Here is a 21916-nt window from a genome sequence, read left to right as displayed (position 1 = left end):
TTTATCTTCCGACCTTCAATGTTTGATTGTGGCTCTATCGCGTCTGTCTGGCCGGCCCACTTGTCTGCTGGTCTGTGTTTGTATTTGTCTCCATCTCTCTTCCCCCTTAAGTTGCTCCTGGCTAAGTTGCCAGTATGTGCTTCAAACTTGTGGTCTAATTACAAAGACTTCAAGTAGCTCATAATGATGCCATGAGAATATTACTGAAGAGGCCGAGGTGGAGTAGTGCCAGTGAAATGTTTGTGGCTGCAGGAGTTAATACTTTCCAAGCTGTTTTAAGAAATCTTATGTATACATTTATCATATTAAATAATCATGGTTTTATCAAACATAAAGTTTAGTTCTACCAGTCACAGCTGTCTATTTATAAGGCATTCGTAGGTCTATGTATTTTACTTGTGATTTTGTATGTATTTTATTCTATTTCATGTTTTGTACTATCTGGACCTTGAGTCTGAAATCAAAGTTTGATTGATTGAAACAAAGTCCTTCTCAGATGATCGTGTCTGTAACCTCACACATGTATAGAGTTGGAATTGGCTCAAGTCTGCAAATATTTAGCAACTTTCCAATTCAACAACTGTGAACTCACAGAAATACGAGAAATGACCACAATCTCTTCACACTTAATGTGTTAAAATTACTGAGGCACCGAGGAAACAATTTAATATTAAGTTTAGGCAACAAAACGAATGTTTAGGCAACAAAACCACTTTGTTCGGTTGAAGCATAACTTCACACTAACTCAAACAACACTTAGGGACACAAACACGAAGCATACTGAACCTTTAGTGTTACTGATGCTGCTAGATGAGGCATTTAGAAGAACAGGGCCTTTCTCTGCATGCGTGACCCCACCTTCTTGAAGAGGGCTTTTAATTGACATACTTTGCAGTGCTTCATCTTCACCATCCTCCCTTTCCTGCCACCCTCCTCTCCATTTCCCCCCTCCTGTCCCTCTGAGCCCAGCCAGGGCCTCCACACCCCTCCATGGAGCTCGGGGTCAGCCATGGGATCATCTGGTGGATTCCTCGGCGTCACCGCTGTCCGGTTGTACTCTGCCAGTCTCGTCAGAAGGTGTTTCACTACCTCTGGATGAGATTTCGCCAGGTCGGACCTCTCGTAGGGGTCAGCAGTGACATTAAACAGCCACACTGACTTCCCCAGCTGATTGCGCCCCTTCTCGAGTTTCTGCCACCGTTCTGGACCAACGGGAAGAGCCTGTGGTGGTATCCAATCCCCGTCGCCCACATTTCCTGTCAATAGCTTCCAGTCCCCAGCCCTTATCGCTGCCCTCACGGCCGTGTCCCAGATCCCAAATCCATTGAGTACCAACGCCTTGTCATATGGCTCCCCGGGCTTCCTGGAGACTGGGTCGATGTTGAAAAGAATTTCAGCACGAGGAGAGGGAAGGCCTTCGCTGATGGTTCCCCACACATCGTGACCGTCTAGGCCACGGTGGGACTGCAGGGCCCCGGCTAGTCCCAGTAATGTCGGATACCAGTCAGAAATGTGGATCAGCGCTCTGCTGACTGCACCTTTCTTCTTCAGTCGGGGACTATGGACAAAGCCCACAGCCCGGATGCCTCCTTCCCAGTAAGTCCCTTTGCCACCTCTCAGAGGCCAGTTGCTCCCCCCGGAGAGTGGCTGCCCACCGTTATCAGATGAGTAGATCAGTACTGAGTTCTGATAGAGCCCACTAGCCTTCAGTTCCTGGACCACTTGTCCGACCCCGTCATCCAGGCAGCTCAGCATGGCTGCGTAGTGGCGCCTGAGACGATTGGCCTGGGATTCGTAACGGTGCAGAAAACGATCCGGTACCTGCAAGGGTGTATGGGGGGCCTGAAGGGACAGATAGAGGAAAAGTGGTTTGTGGGGGTCGTGGCTCCTCAGGATCTGCTTCACTCTGTTTGGACAAGGGAAACATTAGAAGTTTGTACGTATGAATGTTTATTAATTTAATGTACACCTCGATGCCCACCTCTCTATGTAGAGCAGAGTGGAGTAGTTGCCGGCCATCTCCCAGGCAGGCCTGTCTCCGTCGTGCAGGTCGAATCCACAAGCTTCGGCTCCGTCACAGCTCCGATAGGAGAAGTGGTCTCCGCTGCCGGTCAGCGTGCCGAGGAAACTCTGAAAGCCACGCGCTTTGGGGAGACAGCTCGGCCTGTAGAAGCCCAGGTGCCATTTGCCCACCATGTGCGTGGCGTATCCAGCTTCTACCAGACGCTCCGGTAGGGTGGGGATGTCCGGAGGCAGGCAGAGGGGTTGACGCGATCGGATGATCGAATGCTGGAGTCCAGTGTGAATTTGGTAGCTGGTAAAATAGTGTCTTGATAAGATGTATGCACTAACACAACAATGGTACATGTCACAGTTGGTTTAAGAAGTGGTACACCCGTGGATACTGTTACACATCGTCAAGCTGAGAAGGTCAGTGATTTAATTTCTGATGAGGAGCTTTTAAATGACTTTTTTGTTGTTCCTTACTACCTGCAACTGCAACCTTTCTGCAATAAAACACTTTAATCTGCACACAGAACATGTCATTGTTAGGTCACTCTTTCCACAGAGATAATGAAAATCCAGGATCAAACAAACTGGACGGACTTAGAGGGAGCTTTGCCGGTAGCTATGTTCTTTTTTATTGAGGATTGTAAAGATTAGATGAATTGTAGCTTATTGGTTTGATATTGCTATGATGTGAGACAGATGTCTGGGACATCCAACAGTTTACACACTGAAAAGTCAATGAAACAGATCATTTCTGCTTTTGTAGCCAATATCACGATAAAACCAATTGCATCTTTTAGTCTCACATGAATTATCTTTTAATCATCTATATAAGTCAGAATATGGGTGTCTTTTGTTCCAGTGGTTAGATAATATACACAATGTATTAGCTGGCACTAGTGGTGGTACTTCCATTTTATTGCCTTTCTAAAAGCTTCCCAATCACTGAAATCCCCCAAAGGGATCTGAGCAAAAGACAAAAAGCCTATAAAGCCCATGCATAATCATATCACATGGGAACAGATGCAGTAAGTGAATCTCTTTCCCATGTTAAATACTGATGTATTGATAAGGAAATGACTCACCGTCCTGTCATGAGTTGACTTCGAGAGGGTGAGCAGATGGGTTGAACGTAGTAGTTTTCAAGTTTCACCCCCTCAGCCGCCAGCTGGTCCAACATAGGCGTGTGGATATCTGAGCCATGGTAGCCGATGTCTCCGTAACCCTGGTCGTCCGCCATGATAAAGATAAGGTGTGGGGGCCTTTCCACCTCCTCAATCACAAGGCTGCCATCCATAGACTTGCGTTCACCCGAGCAGCGGAGGCCCCTGAGCGAGGTCACCCCGATCGCCAAGAAAAACACAGAGCCGATTCCTCCCCTCATCTCCAGCGATCTGCTTGTGTGATGGGGCAGATCTGTGTGTCCGAGGAGCTCGTCCAGACGTCTCATCTACCCATTGTGTAGGAGTTGTCGTCTTTTTCCGGGGGTTGTTCTTGGTTGTGTGAGATGAGGTTGAGCTGGTGCCAGCTGCTGCTGTGGCGGTTGGAGTAAAAACGGCTGTCGCTCAGATGGGCAAGAAGTTGGTATGAGTCGTGTGTGTGTGTGTGTGTGTGTGTTTGAGCGAGAGATGGAGGCTTCACCTTTTGCAGTACCTTGCTACATTCCATTATATTTTCAGGCGCCTCATAAAATGGGACCTGGGTAGCTGAAATGCACACATGGGTAAACATACCACCAGACAGGTATATATACAGACGGTATAGGCAGACATTGTTTTCTTGGATAAAGCCTGATCCTTTCTCCTGCAAGTCATCGCATAACACACAAGTACGAGAAAAACTACTTGTGCAAAGTCAAGATGTGCTCAAAATGGTCGACTTATAGCCACGAATGTAACACAAATAATGCAAAAGAGTTTTGGGGGAATGTGGTGAATAAAAGAATAGATACCGATAGAAAAATGGCCTTAAAGGATAACATCGGGATTGAAGGAGAAATGTGAAGCAAATGGGGAAGCGTCTAAAATGTGCTTTTCTCTATACTGACCAGGAGGGGGCGACTCTTCTGGTTGCAAAAAATAAGTCTGGTTGTATGGGAGGAAGTCTATGAGAAAATGACCCTTACTTCTCACTGGATTTATTACCTCGGTAAACATTGTAAACATGAGTTTATGGTCTCAGTTGCTAGTTTCAAGTCTGCTTCAATATATGATGGCGATTGTGTACATTATGATCCCATTTAGAGTCAAATAGATCATAAAGCTACGACGTCCACTTCTTATAAACAGTCTATGGTTGCCTCTCTCTCTCTCTCTCTCTCCTCATCCGCTCTTTGAATTGAAGGAGCTCTTCATCCGTGTACTCTGGCTCAAATAAAGAGACCATCAAATCCAAAAACCTCATCTTAATATTCAACCATTGCATTGAACAGGGATTGGACCCAAAAGCAGACAGATGAGGAAGCAGCCGGATCAACTCAGTGTTTTATAACAGGAAACATTTGGGAGCCACTGCACTCATTAATCCACAGACCTTTCCTTTTCCTTTTTATCATGGGGACGACTTCTTTGATAAAGAAAAAACGTAAAATATTCATTTGACTTGTACTGGGGGCGGCAGAGGAACTCTCTAAAACCAATAAAACAGGTAAACTCTGAGAGGAAGTGTGAAAATAGGATTATTTTGGAGCGACTTCAATTACTGTCACTAATACTGTCCGTTTCTGACCGATACTATTTCAAATGCTACAGCTAATATTTCCACTGTGATTTCCCTCATAGTGCATTATTCCAACGTATCCAGTAAATCCCTAATAGAAATTGAATAACCCCCTGTCCTCCGTCTTTTGTTGCCTGATGCTGCTCAATTAATAGAGTCACAACAAAACGCAACAATCCGTCTACGGAAGAGAACATCCGGTGAATGCGTATCGACCGGATGGCTCTTAGCCTTCACCTCCCTGCCATCTCCATCCCATAACGCTGAGAGGAAATCAATGTCCTCTGATACATTTCCTATGTTGTCGAAGCCAACTCGTGTTGCTCTCACCCTTTGGGAAACTTCCCATGGCTTTTTGCCCACGGCGAGAGAGTGAGAATGGCAGGAGAGGGAAAGATGAGGCAAGAATGAAGCTGACAAAGAGTGCAAGAAAAGGGGGGATGCATTGAATTGGATTACATGAAACAATTGGTGGGAAATGGGAACATATTAAAAGGATATATATATAACGTTAAAAAAGAGAAATTAAGCACTAAGTGGGACGCTGTAAAGAAGAGGAATATCAGTAAGATCGAACCAGAAAAAGAAGGCTTCCCTGTCCAAGATGAGACCGAACAGCATAAACAAAGTGGCATAACAGGAGAAGTCACTTTGTCTTGCTGTGTGTGTACGTCTGGGTTCTCTGGGTGTAGCCATCACTTTGCCTCGGGGAAATGCAGGGTGACATGAACTCCATTTTACCGCGATGATGGGGGAGGAGAGAGGGGTGGAGGGGTGGGGGCTGTAAAAATGGAAAGTGACAAATGTCTTCTTGCGCAACAGGGAGAGGAAGGGACTGTTCTTTCTCAACTGTGTGACTCTTTCAGAGGGGTCACATGAGAGAAGGGATGTAAACGAGGTGCACTTTAAAAAAAAAGAAAGGCCAATAGTGATGAAAAGCTTCATTTCAAATATGTATAAAATATAAAACAAACGTAATGTAAAGGGCTCCACTTGTAACTTTTTTTTAGCAACATGTTCAGGGCTATGCTGTACATCGTGTGACCGACAAATACACTTTCTACTGTTCAACAAAGGGGAGATTGGTCGGAGCGACTGTGGAGGCCAAAATATACAACTTATCTCCCAGTGTGTGTTTGTACAAGGTGTTGCGTGTGGGTGTGTGTGTGTGTGTGTGTGTGTGCATGTGTGTGGACGTGTGCGCTTGAAAAGGCAGCGTAGAGTAGAAGAGAGTAGCAGTGGGTGTGATTTATTAATGACGACGAATAAGTGACTCACTCGATCTGGAGCCACTCTGTTGAGCTGGAGCTAAAGTGGGGGGGCTGGGGTGTGTGTGTGTGTGTGTGTGTGTGTGTGTGTGTGTAAAACTGTGCATCTGAAAATTAATTTCATTCTCAAGTCTATCATCCAACATACAAAAGAGCACACTTTTTATGTTAAAATGTCCCTGTCTGAGATTCATTTTAGTATTAAAATGGTCCATCATATGAATACATGTATTTACGGTACAGGAGATGGGTGCCTGTCCTGGCTAATGTAACATTATTTGATTAAAAGTGATGGACTCAACACAGGGATGGCCTTCCCAAAACCTTCCCAAGAGATGCAATAAATTACTATGCTGACAGCTGACAATAACAGGTAATGTTTTTATAATACATTTAATTCAGAAATCACTTTTTGACAGTGTAACACGATGAACCCGAAAGTGGCCATACCAACACAGTGGTGCCAAAGTGCCATTAAACAGTATATACTAGGCCTACTACTGTACTAATATATTGTTTGGTATATTGAACTGTGGGTCAACTAAAATAAAAAGATAACACGGTGGTTTGAGTGGTTTGATTGTGGGGCTTTTATTTACAAAATGGTGACAAAAACAAAAACGAAAGACCAGAAATGAAATATTATAATGTTTATAAGATACCGTGCATCAGCTCTTTGATTTTTTTCCTGAAAAAAACCAAAATCAAATATTTTACTGTATCAATTCTAAGATTTTTTTCATAGTTACCATCCCACTTTTATACTGCAAAATAGCAACTTTTCTGAATATAAGGTGCTATATTAATTATTGGTGCATAATCCTTGACATTGATTTATGTATTTGACTTCAGGACATGGATATCGCAGGAGAAATGTCGTGAACATGTTATTCCAGCAACCCAAGATTAAAGATTAACGACATCTCGCATTTTCTTTTGAATTTTTAGACAGCATCAACATCATCTTTTACTTTCTGACACCACTCTTTCACACACAGAAAAAAGACTCCTTAAATAAGCCCTACACATGTACAGAAAGCAACTCTTGTGCCTTTTCATTCATACAAAGCACATTTAGAACACAGCCTCATACATATAGCTCATTTAAAATACTTCAACTCCGAAGTTACATCTGTCTCTCTGTACAGGCGGACGTGGGCTCTGACACATCACACAAACTTCGTCACTCCCACCGTCCCTGAAGGTGACACTGACAGAGACCCCCGGCTCTGCTGCTGCTGAAACACCTCGAGGGATCATCTTCCAGCCGGCAGACACTCGATCCACTCCCTATCCTCCTCACCTGACTCTGGGATGGATTGACAGGATGAAGCAGAGGGGGCGGAGGACCACTCCGTCTCATCTCATGAAACAAACCACCCACACAGAGGATGCTGGTGGTCAAATTCATAAACTTTGGGTAAACTTCTTCTTCTCCTCCTCCTCCTCCTCCTCCTCCTCCTCCTCCTCCTCCTCCTCCTCCTCTTTACAGTGCCTCCTTGGCCGGGCTGCTCCCTCCTATCAGACATCTCCCCTCGGGCAGAGTGAGTGCTGGCTTTGACTCATCAAAAATGAAAGGGATTACACAAGCTCAATGTGTGTACAGTATATGTGTGTGTGTGTGTGTGTGTGTACTGTGGTGGTACAGTCAGTGGAGAGTGCCACCGTGAGGATTTAACAAATAATGCATGCAGATTAACAGAATGGGAAAATAATAAAAGGACCCTGCTCCTCAAAAATACCCCCTGGAGGCCCCTGATACCAGTACTGTCACCCAGAGAGGAAGAAACTAAATTGAAATCTGCACGTCATAAGAATGACCGGATGCAAACTATTCACAAGAAGGCCAAATTATTGCACATAAACATCTCTCTAACAGCCCTTTACAAACACAGTATTCAGTATTAAAACCCAAACTGGGTGAAGGACAAAAAGCAGCATATAAAGAAAAAAAAAGAGAGCGAGTCTCTAAGCTATAGATATTGCAAGCTCCTTGAAGTTTAATGAGGCAACATCTCAACCGAGGTCTCCCACATTAACACCCTGAAGCACATTTTAGTGAATATTTGAATATTTATTTACTAAACCTTAAATACCCATCAGGGCATATGTTACTGTGACTATGGGCGCAATAGTTCTACTGTAACTGAGATTAGTGCACTGGATAAGAAGTATAAAGATTACATTAATATACAAATACTGATAACGGATGACCGTGTATTCATACAACATATTTATTTTTTTACGTGAACTTGCGGGTGTTTGTGTTGACTCTCACTGTCGACAGCACACGGAGGTTACGAGGAGGCCACCTGGCGCGGCGCCGCCTCTGTTGGGTGAAGCAGACGACACGGGACACGTCTCTCGTGCAGCACAGCCTGTCACAAACCGGGGTCAGGAGTTCAGCACGAGGTGGAGGCACAGGTCCAGAGAAGGTACATTCAATAAAGTGAAACTCACATCGGGACGGTCTTAAAGTAAAAACTTATAAAAAATAATATCGGCAGAGAACAGATTAGAGGTTTGACAGATCCACACACATTATTTTGGAGTAAAACGCAATTATTATTACACTGTACACACACGTCTGACATCTTAAAAGTGCAAGACAAAACACACTATGGGCGTTCTCTGCTCAGGTAGACATTACCCCACTACTGTATATCTTAGCTGCAGTTATGCTCTAAATAGTGTATATCGCTCCTTTAATTAAATAAATTGCAATAAATACACAGTTTTCCCAGAAAGAAAGGAAGTGGAACTGGACGGCACAATAAACTCCATCATGAGGCAATATTCATACACAAGGATGGAATATAAAGAAATGCAATCTTAAATAATATAATTAATTCTTAATCTTAATTTTAGGAATATATTGCAAAAATGTCAGAATTATACCTCCTTTAAAAAGGTAAAATTGACATTTTAAACATGACATTTGAACAATGTGAGACTCTCAAGGGTCATGTAAAATGTGTACAATATGCTCTCCAGAGCTACACTGTGGGAATTAACATCTTCTACCAATACATTTTTATTGCATGCAATTTAAAAGGTTTACTAGTTGCAAATATGTGACACAAATGTTTATTGATTCTCAACATCCAAACTCTCTGTGTCTGCGTTTTTAAAACATAAACGGTTGCCTTTGTGCACCCCCTTTTGTGAAAGCTCAGCTAGCACGCATCGTGTTTATTAGTATGGCAGTATCATTTTCACGCCCTCGAGCCAGGGGGGCAGGGCCTGCATGTCTGCCATGCTGGCACATTGGCCTCAGTTAAAGGGCACTGGGTCTGTGCCTGCTACTACTCAACGGATCTGTCTGTCAAAGTCATCTTGGGAGTGCAGGGCGGCCAACAGAGAAGTCATTAAAATAGAAAAATGGGGGAGAAAAGAGGGAAAATGTCCAAAGCTCTTCACAGTACAAACGATGAACACATGAAACACCGAAAGAGGAAGAAAAAAACCTGTTTAAAATAGAAATAGGCCAACACAAACTAATTAACAAGAGGAACATGAGAAGGATGAAGCTGTCGCCTCACTTAATAGTTCTTCCATGTCCACAGGAAAAAAAATTCCTCCCTTTTCCTGAGTCTTTGCTGCACTCTGAACGCACCGCGGTCGCAGCACAATAGAAAGCATATGGAGTGAAAAAACATATAGAAGCGCGGACGGAAAGTAAAACCTTTGAGCTACGCTGCTGCATATGGATTTTGACCTTTTTAAACTTTCTTGAGAGACGGCCAACCTGGCCAAGGCCGAGGTGCTGAGCAGACCTCTCCCTGACTTGTTGAGGGCAGAAGCTTCAGCTCTCTGCGATGCAGTGTCTTTGTTTAGTTCGACGGGGACACGGCACATTGTGTTGCTTTAGATGCACAAGTGTGTCACTGAATATCACACATTGTGTGTTTTCTTTTTGGGAAATGATCTGATTGCTCGCAAAGGCCAAACTAACTATCCGGAGACAGCACGATGGTTTTGGTTATGGACCCAGAGGGATGGGACAATTTGAAAACAATATTTGTCTCAGTTTAGTTTTAGTTCAGAATTTGCAACCAAAACATTACCTAATGTCTCAGTGTAACTATAACAGGACGTTCTTGTCCTGAAATATGTCAGGCAGATGTGATCTGTACATGTAGTAACATGCATTAGGGTGAAACCCTGAAAACAGCTTAACGTATAAATATAACATAAAACATATATAAAACTTGAAAAGTGAACAATCCAACACAAGCCACACCGGTAAAAATCTAATATTATTATAGTTTCCACTAACAAAAGTGAATAAATAAAATAGTGTAATTATTACATGTACATAGAGAAGTAAAAGCTCCATCCAGGAGGCCAAAAACAAGTCTACTTTGAACCACTAGGGGGAGTAGTTGGCACTGCATGTTTGGACAGAGAGCTCAAACTTTCCCTGTGTGAATAAAAATCTGATATAAACTGGATCACTTTTTATCACACTTGCTTTAACTGTGGCGCTCCGTTAGGTCTGACACCATCTCCAGGAAGAGTGGGTGACATTTTCTCAGACTGTCTGACCCACGACTGGTCTTGGTTTCTCTACCCTGAGGTCTGGAGACAGCTGCACAGCGAGGCTGCCAAAGGGAGCAGCTATCATTGGTAACCTCCTGCAGCATTGATAATGGCAGCGTTGCCTTTGCAGCGTGGGGGACGAGCCCGCCTCTATCGACAGGTTCAAAGGCCTGTCAATGCAAAGGAAAATACAACATACAGTAGTTAGAGCAGGTCCATGTCAACTGCGAGCGAACACAGTGTTGGTGTTGGTTTGTCGGACAGTATTTCGGTCTATTTTTAAACTTTAATTCGTTCGAGATTAGAGTGAGTTTTTATGAAATACGAGGACGGCAATGGAACACGAGAACAGAGGAGAAAGATGGACACGACGCGAAAGAAAGGAGAGAAGTCTCACTGGAGGATTCATAAATAAAATATCAAATGTATATGGTTTTTAAGTTAAGGTCAACTAGCGTCTTTCATGAATATAAACTTAATTTGACTTACTGTAGTTTTAACTAACCAGACGAGGACTGTGGAAGTTTCCTTCACCCAATAACTGTATTGTAACTGCTCTGTGTTGGTTATACAGACTCAGTCAATGGTAACTCAGTCTAGAGGCCGTCTAGTTTTCTTTTATTGGAACAAGTCTTCAAACTGCTGTACAAACACAACACAACTTGCTTTCATTTTATTTCATTTTTAAGGTCTCTAAAAATATTTTTGCATGATTTGCTTTGATGAGATTTAAGGTAATTGTGGCCTTCGGCCCACACAATGAAATAAATATATATGTAGATGTTGTGGTTATAGTGGATAACAAGTTAGTTCATGTAAAACTCGATATTGGGTGTGTATAAGTGTTTTGTGATTAATTTAAAAAAAACGCAAAAGCCAAATTCAAGAGTTAAGTCAACCTTTATGATTATTTTTTTTTAATTATAAATTATCTCTGTAATCATGGCTTTGCATAATAGATTAAAAAACATTGATAGCGTAGTACCTTGGGAACGTAGGAATGAACCCTTAACATCAGTATCTGGTTAGCATTGTCATCGAGAGCATGCTAACGTTAGCGTTCGTCACAAAGCACCACTGTGCCGAGGTTCAGCTTGGGCATAATGTAAATGTGCAGTGAAATAAAATCCATATCTGCCTCTGACGAGAGACGTTATCATCGTGTCTCATTCTATATCAACCAAGTCTACGAAAACCAGTTCACATAAAAATAGTTAGCGGCGTTTGTTCCTCTTGCGCCTTCGTGTGCCTCTTCTGTCAGCCTCCGACATTCTGTATCGGGTTGATACAAGCAAGCATGTGTCCCTTCTGTGTTTCAAAGTATTTGTCATTCAGTCAACACTGCGGAATTATGACATATTTCAATGTCACTGTGCAGTCTGTTTGTCCACAGCGTGCATAAGTAGTTATCTTAAAAGCTCTACGATGACAGCCTTGAATGTCTCCAGATCAAGAGGAGCTGGCTGGACACACAGCCGCCTCAACAATTAAAGACTAACCAGCACCAAAGGGAATCCATTTATTCTCATTTATTTTCACCGGCACCCTTTGGTGTAAATCAAAAGGAGATTTAAATGTGACTTATCATTCTGTCATGGCATGTGTCAGCCCTGAGATTTGAGAGTCTGTCTCAATGACCCTCAACGCTGTAAAGCCAGATATGAAAACGTTGCCATTTGGACGTTCTGAATGTTAACTGTCCCCCTGGTCTGCAGATGAGCAGGCAAAGCAGCAGAGGTGGCGGTGGTGTCCTATTTTTGGAGGGGCTATCAGCAACCTAATGGCATAGGTCTGAGTGACAGGACAAGTGTTGCGTTGGACCCTCCCCTCGCTCGTTTAGGGCAGGCATTCCTCAGTGTAAGCAGACACAGACCCCCCTCCCCACTTTCCCCTCCCATCATATTTCTCTCTCCCTCGACCCCCCCCCCAGCCCCCCTCCGGGTGTGGGTGTGCGCACAGACGAGTGTGTGTGCATGTGTGTGTGTGTTCAGGTGTGAGCATTGGCCTTGGAGCTGGATTCAGAGAGAGTGTGGCAGGCGAAGCGCACGTCAGAGCTCTCTGAGGGGGCCCTGACCGCTGACCATGGGGCCGACGCACTGAGGGCCCCTCGGACGAAATATAAAAAAAAACCCAAAGAGGAGCAGTAAAATAACAAAAAAAGAAAAAGAAGAGAAGCTGAAAAAGACAGAGAGAGAGAGAGAGCAGAACAATGGTTGTGGAGGAAGCGATAATTACGTTGTCCGGTGGAGCGCCGTGGGGCTTTCGTCTCCAGGGAGGCGTGGAACATCAGAAAGCGCTGCAGGTGGCGAAGGTAAGGCAGGTCACTCAGCGGGCCGCAATAATAGAAGTCATTTCACGTTTTTCTGAGTGGAAAGAGGACAAGTGTTGTTCGATACAACAGCCACGGGTAAAGACGAGTGAAAAACATCAGCTGGGATACGTAAAGTGGCGATTTGAGGAGCTGTGAACAAAGTTAAAATGGAATATTGGCTGCCGTGCAGGTTCGGTTTGGGGCCTGAATATGAGTCATCGGCTTGTTTGAGGGTGCTCTTCATGCGGAGGCACACCAATGAGTGATTGGCTGAACTTAAAACTTAAAGTTCAGCTGGGACTATAGAGTAACCTCGTCACATAGCTTCTGAATGCTGCTGCTCCGATTACACTGCACGAATGTCAACGTTTAAAATCTGAACTTTTCTATATTGGTTACCTGGTTTGTTTCTGACGAAGAACTTTCACTTTGTGCTACTGGCGCTGTTCCAGTGTTTTAAACTTGTATCGATTTTTTTTAAAACTTTTTTTGTGAGGAGCCATAAGCTGATTTTCCCAATTCAACAAGCATGTTTCCACTATGTAATCATTTCAGGAAAAAAAAGAGATTTATCTTGAAACACTGTTGGAACAGTCAAACACACAGAGGTTGAGCAATGAATGTAATGGATGTCTGGATTTAGTTCAGTTCTTGAAATCTGATATAAAAATACTGATACATCGCTTCAGGAGAATTACGGACCACATTTATATCCGCTTGTGTAAAGATGTTCACGGAAATTAAATATCGTGTGAAATATTTAACTGTCAGCTCATTTTACTGCCCTAAAGCAAATTCTTCATGGACAAGAATTGGTGGCCCACATTTAGGGACCAGTGAAGTCGTCCGGATATATTTGAGAACGAAAAGATTCACATGTAGACCAAAAGGGGAAATATATACGGGATCTAATTATTAAATAGGCTCCTACCTCTGAGAGAAGCTGAAAATGGACAGGTACATTTTTTAAATCCTTAATTTTGATCCTTTTGCCGTCGGTGACATGATACAAAATCATCAATGTGCAGTTGTTGCTCCTCGTTCTATCAACCTTGTCCTTCCTGTTTAAAAAGACTTGGGTCGTACTCTCTTCTATGAAATCTTTACGTAGAGAGATCTTATTTCCGGATAGGACAGTTCAGGTTTGAATACACCTGCAAACACATTATACACACACATTATACACACACATACATGTACACACATGAACCAAATGCGCATATCCATACACACTTTCAATAATTGTTGACTGAGCAGAACTACTTTTCCAGGTGGCTATTTCTGGTTGAGAAGCAGCGGGTCACGGGGTCAGCCAAGGTGTGTGTTTCAAGCAAAAAAATATACCTCATACACTATTTTTATACATGCACTAGTATATATGTCTTGCTGCTTAGGGATGAACATATACCTTTTTTTTCTTTAGGTACAAAATTGCAAATTGTCGACATAACATTAGGTTTGTAATTATCGTCACCTCGGCTCGTCAATTGCTGTGAAGACGAGTGTTCAACAGAAAGAATTGTGCATTGTATCGTGCACCTTTATGTACTGTATCTAAAACCCCTCTTATCAATCATATACCTCAGTCATCCATTGTATTTTGCATTATGTACCTCTCTACCGTTACCCTTCTTTTTATTTTCAAATAAAGCTAATTATATTTGTACAACAATTCTCATAAAAGGACGCTTAGAGACGTCACAAATTCTTTATGGCGAAAGCTGTCATGCAAAGATTCCCATTGGCCAGACCAAGAATCTTTATGGCAAAGATCCCAATTTTGGTTTGTTTATAAGTAGAGTAGAGTAGAGTCATGCACCTCAATATTTTCCCTTCCAATGAATCACCATATTCATAAAACAACCATTTGTGACAGACAACATTTAGCATCATAAGAAGGATTGCTCTTTAAAATGTGGCTGCAACATGTAGTTGACTTATGCAGAATGTGCTAGTATGTACACAGAGCCACAGGACACCAAATCACCTTTATGGCGGCGGGCGACAGCTGGCTCTGCCTGACCGTCCAAAACAGAATGGTCCTTCACCCCTGGGAGCAGGAAGTTGTGATCTTGTCAGGTCTCATACTATACCGTCCCTAACAGGTGGAGCCGTTTGGGGCTTCACTGAAAGAGCCAGTGTGTCAGTGCTGGGTTTGTGCCTGTGGGTCTGCATGCGTTTATTTATATGACTTTATGTGTATTTTTGTATCGGTCCATGTGTGTGTGTGTGTGTGTGTGTGTGTGTGTGCGATCAAGTAGGATTATTATAACTGTTATGACTGACTGAATGAATAACTGACATCCTGGCTTAGCTAAATGCGGATGTGGGATTTCATTACAGGACTAGAATAACTGGGCAAAAAAAAAGTATTCGCTCAACCAAACTAACTCATTTCCTAATGTTTAAAATCTAACGTAAAATATGAATGTATTACATGGCATTGTCCTCAGTGCAATGCATGCGATCAACACTGCAGTCATTGTCTTTGACATTTTTTCAAACATCTGTTTTGCATTTATTATGGGACATGTTGACACGGCTTGCATAGATAGACCTGAGGCAATTTAGGGTGGGCATAACGCCATGGTCCTAACAGACCTCGTGCACAAATAGCAAAGCACCAAATGAAGATGGCTACTGGCTGACATTTCGCTGTTAAAGTGTGTATGAGTGCTCCACTTGAGATGCAATATGTGGCATGTGTCCGCAGCGAGATCAAGCTGTCAGGACAAAAGCCGCTCTCTGCCAGTCACTATCACAAACCAAGACAAGACAGTAGCATCGCGCTGTCTGGCTTTTATATCACAATCATGCAGTTACACAAGCAATATCTAAAGGAACTAATTAAATAGCTGGCAACAACACCTGAGACTTGTAACATGGTCTTACGTTATCTATCTATTTATCTATCCATCCATCCATCCATCCATCCATCCATCCATCCATCCATCCATCCATCTATCTATCTATCTATCCATCCATCCATCCATCCATCCATCCATCCATCTATCCAGCCATCCATCCATCCATCCATCCATCCATCTATCCATCCATCCATAATCCTGGAACAGAAAAGGAATACTGTATTAACAGTAAAGAGACATTGTTGATTCGGATGTGAAAGACTTGAATCTCTTGGACTTGCCTTGAGATGTGCCCTTGAGACACATTAGATACATGTATGTCTCCTGAAGGACTTGAGAGTTGTCTTGGACGTGACCCCCAAAGTCTTTAAAATAGATTGGCTTCATAAAAAAAAAGAGAATATAACCCACCAGAAAACTCAGTATTTGTGTAACATTGTGACGTTTTTGTGAGTGTTTGTAATCTTACCTTCCTTTGTCGGTGATGGTGCAGGTGCGTAAACGCAGCAAGGCATGCAGGGCCGGGCTTCGGGAGGCCGATGAACTGGTGTTCATCAACGAACAGCCATGTGGAACGCTATCCCATGCCCAGGCCATGGACCTCATCGACGGCTCCCCTGGGTTATTACACATCCGGGTCAGAAGGTCAGAGGAGCTAAAGTATTATACTCTACTCGTCATGAAACACATATACTACTGCATATCATATTTTATAAAATATATAATATGTATTATATAAATATTATAAAACATGTTTTCTGCGGCTTGTGCTAAGATCCCACTTACTGTAAGAATCCAGACGTTGTTAATCGATATTTTAAAACCTCCACTTGTTTGCAGGGTGCCTGTTGGTTTCCAGTCCGTGGTGCTCGTGACCCGCGCCCCATCTCCCCGTATAGACAAAGAATACCGCGCTGCTCTGCGTGCCATGTCCCCCAACCACCCCCACCACGCACTCATCCGTGAAGTCGACCGTAGCCACTCATCCGCAACCAGTGGATTGACATCTCCGCCTGGAAGTGAGGCTTACTACGGCGAAACGGACAGCGACGCGGATGTGGCGGGCTACGAGAGGCAGCGTCGGCAGAAACGCCGCAGCCCTAGCAACTCTACCCCGGGGAAACCAGCAGGCCGAGCCTCACCTGAGGGTGGAGAGACGTCAGAGATGAGTGGCTATGACAGCGCTCCCGACGCACATGTTTACCCCAGTTTGTTGGATGGAGGTGGGGGTCTACCAGGGGTGGCACGCAGGGAGGTGGTTTACCAGCCTCCTGTTCCAGGATTGTGGTCCTCACAGACATCCACTGAGACATCCTCCATCATCTCCTCAGCAGATGACCAGGGGCCACGGGATGGAGGGCAAGAGGAGGATAGTGCCTTTCTTGAGCCATCCAACGTGCCACTAGTGTCCCCTGAGAGGGCAAAGGAGGCCCGAATGCTAAGCTCCCGCAGCCAGCTTGTACCCATGGTGGGTCCGTTGAATAAACCCATCGACGAGGAGCTTTCAACAACCTACATGGAAAAGGCCAAACAAGCCAGTGAGTACAGCTGAGGAAGAACAATGACAGAGACCTGTGCATCCCATTTATATGTGTATATTTATTCAACCTTTACTTTTTACAAGGGGGTCCTGGAAGTGGGTCCTCCACCGTTTTGGAGCCTCCACGTGACTTATTAAGGTCACTGCTTGGTTCAAGTGTCAAAACCTTTTCAAATTTTACAAACACATCAGATCCTTAAGCCTCATAGCAGATAACACATCCTCATATTTTTAATCACTTTCTCAAGGGTCCTCTTTTTAATACAGTTTTTTTATTTGATACTGTTTTTACTTGTTTACTGTGGTCTATGTATTATTTATATGTGCCATCTGCTTTGCTGCACATAAACTCCTCACTGAAGTGAAGAGCTCCTCCGTTCCCATACACAGGAAGATACATTTTCATATAGCTTTATATGCCAGTGTGGTATTGACTTTTATAACCAGAGATAACATGTCCCAGAGAAAAAACGAGATATTTGCAGATAGTAAGTTCAAGTCTTTTCATATAGCTTGAACACCTCTTTACACCTTGAAAACCTTACTGAAAATACCGCCATCTACACTATCGTATCTGCAATATTTCATCCCTAAACCAAACCTCCAAAAAAGTTAAAAACTACTCGATAGAGAATCTGAAATTAAGAAAACCACTATGTCCCTGTCATTAATCTGACAGTCGATCACCATAAATAAACACATTTTCACATGTTTTCTTTTAGGTTAGTAGTCCAGTGTGTTGGTGTCAACCTAAGACTAAACATGACCGGTACGGTTTACTATATTTCCCTCCAGTGGTGTGTATAAAAACCCAAGTGATCATTCTGGGATCACTGAAAAGCATCTACAGCTGCTTTTAGGTGTCAAGTTGCAAAGCAGGGATATTCTTATTTGTTTTCTCTCTCTCTCTCTCTCTCTCTCTCTCTCTGTTTCTCTCTTTCTATTGCTGTCCGATCGTTATTTTAACCACTTCATGAAAGAGCCTAAAACAACCGGTCATGTCTTACTGTTTTTGGTATTCACAAAAAAAGATTCTGACAGGAAAAAGAAAGAACTGAGTTATTTAAAGTCAATTTAAAAAAAAGTACCCTTGTAAATCCACCTTGCCATCCCTGAGTGCAGGTTAATGTCCTAGGTAGGAACCCTGTCCTAGACACATTATTAAAACTCCCTTCATGTGACACTGCATATTAGGGTAACAGAATGTTAATCTTCTTAATACCATAACAAGTTAAATGATACGTTGCCGTTACCCTTTGAACTTCTCCTTCCAGTCACCTACATCATACAACTTTCCACTAGCTTATATATATTTCTAGTTCAGTTAGATGTCAGAGTACATAAGACTAATAATGTGTGAATGTATCCTTCACCCCAGCTAATGTGAAAAGCTGAAAGCTTGCCTGGAATTTTCCCGGAAGTACTCATGTGCAAGTTATGAGATGGATGCCTGTTGAAGGCATGGTGGTCAGTATAGGTTTAGATGTTCATGTCAGAGTAGGTTCTTGGTTTAAAGGTTGAACCTTAAACGTGTTAAACCTGTTTTTCTTATCTCACTGCAGTATGTTATGCTATCGTGCAACTGTTGCTAATAGCTATGGCTTTCCTACCCTGCAGAACTGAACCGAGGGGATACTGTGCAAGACAAGAACGTAAAAGAGGCCAAAAGCAAGTGTCGAACAATTGCATCGCTACTGACTGATGCTCCAAACCCTCACTCCAAAGGGGTGCTGATGTTCAAGAAGAGGCGGCAGCGCTCCAAGAAGTACACTCTCACCAGTTTTGGTAGTGTGGATGAGGATAGGTGTCAGGACTCCCAAGAGGAAGATGGGGTATTCCCTGGCAGCGAATCAGAGTTTGACGAGGATGGCTTCTCTGCCGTTCCTGATCCAACTTGGGATAGTGACTGCTTGGATAGGCTTGAGAAGAGGGCAACTGCAGGCACTGAAGGTCGTGGGGATGGGGCAGAGGATGCTCCAAGCCCAGGGTTGAGTAACACCACAGGCAAGGGAGCCCAGTTGTTTGAGCAGCAGAGAAAGAGGGCTGCTGAGCATGCCAAGAAAGTTGAGGGGGCACAACCACAGGCTTCTGCACAGTCTCACGTCCAGGGGCAGGCCCAAATGTACCAGTTGCATCCAGAAAGGCAGCCACACCTCCAGCCTCAGCAGATGATACCGCCTGGCCTGATAGCCAAACAACAAGAGCTGTCTCAGGCCCCAGGTCCAGTTACAGCCTATGGAATGTCTAATGGGGATATATCCTACTCTGCAGTTAGTAGTAGCATGATGATGTCAACTCCACCTGTGGCACCCAAACCAGCTACGGCCTCAGTGACTGTTCCGACCAGACCTGCACCACCAGCTGAAACACCTAGTAATGTTCTCAACAGAACGGCACGTCCTTTCACTCCTGGCTTCATCAGCTTACGAGCTGCAACAGCGCCTGTAATGTTCAAACCTCCTGTCACAAAGATGAGCCAGCGCCCTGCCTCAGCAGCTGTTGTGCCATCACGGTTCTCCACTGCTTCTGAACTAGCCATGAATGCTACATCAGTAACATCACAGCTACCCCCTAGTACTCCGTCAGTGTCCTCCATCCCATTCTTTGTACCTCAAGGTCCCTTTGCCCAGACTCCAGAACCTACCTTTTACTCTCCAGCTGTCTCTACCTCTGTAGAGAAAATGCAGTCATTTCCACAAATGACTTCCGGTTATCAGGCTTCATTTGTAGCTATGCCCCAAGTGTCTGTGGCTCCACAAGCACCAATGGCTCTAGCCCCAGCTTTTGCTGTATCTCAAATGTATGGTTCACCTGAACTGTTTGCCCCAGCGCCTCCACTGCAAGTGCCAGTTGCTCAGTCACACCCACCTCAATTTTTCATGGCACCTGTAGCTACATTGTCAGTAGTCTCTCAGCCAGAAGCAGTAGCGCCAACCCCTGTTCCTGGTCCAACAGGTCGCACAGGAATCTTAAATGATGCTCGCAGACGAGGTGGCAAACCCAAACCTATGTTCAATGTGCCGGAGGTCAAGAAGAACTCCCCAAATCCAGATTTATTGTGTATGGTGCAGAATCTGGATGACAGGTCCACTCGACACAAATATGGCCAACCACCATCTGAAGATATTTATGATGACGTAGAGGAGCAGAGGAGTTTTGAGGCGGGCATGGGAAGGGCACCTCCTCCAGTGGCACCCAAGCCTCGGGTCATCCACGAGACCCCACCATTTCTTCAAGCAGGGGGTAAGGGGGCCCAGCTGTTTGCCCGCAGACAGAGTCGAATGGGTACGTATGTAGTGGACACCCCACTCCAGACCCCTTACCAGCAGGAGGTGGCCTCACACAGTGCAGCCACAGTGCTTGACTCCTCCCCCAATCCTTCATTTCCCTCTCAGTGGAAATACTCCCCAAATGTCCGTGCTCCTCCACCCATTGGGTACAATCCACTCCTGGCCCCCTCTATCCCTACTGGGCCTCAGAGGAATATAGGGAAGCCAGACAGCAGGGGTAGAGGAGGCTCCCAAAGAGAGGGCATTCAAGCTCTGGATTTCATGAGAAGGCAGCCCTACCAGCTCAACTCTGCCATGTTCAACTATGGGGGCAGTGTTGCTAATCTATCAGCCATGCCCTCTTACCAGGCCCAGAGGCAGCATGGTGACTACAGGATGGTGGGCAGCTCATTAGCCTCACCGAAGCAGATCCCCATCAAAACAACCCGTGTCCTCGAGGTCAAGCGATTCTCCACACCCACACCCATGTCAGCTCCTACTCTGGCTACCAAGGTTATTGCACCCCGCTCGGCAACTACGCTTGGAGAACGTTTATATGATTCTGGAATGATCTCCCCACCTTTTGCTCATTTCACTCCGACCCCACCCCCTTTCTTGAAACCAATACCAATCAGTGCCCCGAAGCCAGCTTTGCCTCCCTCTCAACCAGCTGGGCTGCCCGGCCTCCCAAAATTCTCTGCCACCCCTATTCCACACCCTGTGCCCCCTGCAGTCCCTAAACCGTACACTCCCGTATCATACATCAGTGGGCTCCAGGCAGCCAAGCAGTTCCAGAGTGCTCCTGAACTCAGTATCCTTGCCTCTTTGCCCCCACTCAAGCCCGACCCAGTTCAGGCACCCAAACCACATTTTGTTGCCACCAAGGGAGGTGTCCAGCCCCGTGTTTGGAGGCCAGGGGCAATGTAAACACCAGTAAGTCAGTCACTACCACTCTTGGACATCTTCATGTAGTATTCCTTTAGTGCTGATTTTGTTAACTGGTTCATTGTTTAAGTCAAAAATGCTAAATATACATTGGTTCCAATTTGTCAAATGTGACATTGAGTTTCTCTTCTTCCATCATTGTTAATTAAATATCTTTGGGTTTTGGGGGGGGCTTTTAGAAGTTGTGTTGGGCAGTCCGCTAATTAACTAATAAAAAAGTGACAAATGAATGAACATAAGCAGCCCTACATTAATTAATGTAAGTCTCAAATTCAGCTGAAGACACAAAGTAATAAAGTGATTCAGTATTGAACTTCAGAACTTGAATAATGGAAAGACATCATAAACATCTAAACTTGCTGTTCAAAATTATATTCATCACATTTATTTAGCTGTCATACTATTTACTCACACTTGTATCAGAGTAACAATAATATATAGAGTAT

The 21916-nt window shown here is 44.1% G+C and overlaps 2 protein-coding genes across 2 annotated transcripts; one reads left to right on the top strand and one right to left on the bottom strand.

Moving 5' to 3' along the window:
- Positions 1–819: 819 nt before the first annotated feature.
- si:dkey-174i8.1 (arylsulfatase I) lies at positions 820–3460 on the bottom strand. Its single transcript, XM_034552482.1, has 3 exons — positions 3096–3460; positions 1982–2314; positions 820–1906 (listed from the first exon to the last, which is right to left on the bottom strand). The coding sequence occupies exons 1-3, from the start codon at positions 3458–3460 to the stop codon at positions 820–822; spliced, it is 1785 nt and encodes a 594-aa protein (XP_034408373.1).
- A 9287-nt stretch (positions 3461–12747) lies between these two features.
- Positions 12748–21452, top strand: synpo2la (synaptopodin 2-like a). The gene is made up of 4 exons (XM_034552059.1): positions 12748–12849; positions 16210–16361; positions 16557–17254; positions 18874–21452. Exons 1-4 carry the CDS (start codon positions 12748–12750, stop codon positions 21450–21452), a joined length of 3531 nt encoding a protein of 1176 aa, XP_034407950.1.
- The last annotated feature ends 464 nt before the right edge of the window (positions 21453–21916 follow it).

This window comes from Cyclopterus lumpus, chromosome 15 (genome assembly GCF_009769545.1).
Source record: "Cyclopterus lumpus isolate fCycLum1 chromosome 15, fCycLum1.pri, whole genome shotgun sequence".
In the NCBI taxonomy this organism is placed as follows: domain Eukaryota; kingdom Metazoa; phylum Chordata; class Actinopteri; order Perciformes; family Cyclopteridae; genus Cyclopterus; species Cyclopterus lumpus.
The sequence above is the reverse complement of the archived record's forward strand: the minus strand, read 5'-3'. Positions and strand labels throughout refer to the sequence as shown.

What these genes read in the sequence shown, in the direction of transcription:
- si:dkey-174i8.1 (XM_034552482.1), bottom strand. Translation starts at nt 3,460, where the DNA reads ATGAGACGTCTGGACGAGCTCCTCGGACACACAGATCTGCCCCATCAC. An exon ending in AGTCAACTCATGACAGGACG is followed by an intron (nt 2,315 to 3,095) that starts GTGAGTCATTTC and finishes CTATTTTACCAG; the next exon opens with CTACCAAATTCACACTGGAC. An exon ending in ACTCTGCTCTACATAGAGAG is followed by an intron (nt 1,907 to 1,981) that starts GTGGGCATCGAG and finishes TTGTCCAAACAG; the next exon opens with AGTGAAGCAGATCCTGAGGA.
- synpo2la (XM_034552059.1), top strand. Translation starts at nt 12,748, where the DNA reads ATGGTTGTGGAGGAAGCGATAATTACGTTGTCCGGTGGAGCGCCGTGG. An exon ending in TTACACATCCGGGTCAGAAG is followed by an intron (nt 16,362 to 16,556) that starts GTCAGAGGAGCT and finishes ACTTGTTTGCAG; the next exon opens with GGTGCCTGTTGGTTTCCAGT. An exon ending in GGAAAAGGCCAAACAAGCCA is followed by an intron (nt 17,255 to 18,873) that starts GTGAGTACAGCT and finishes CCTACCCTGCAG; the next exon opens with AACTGAACCGAGGGGATACT.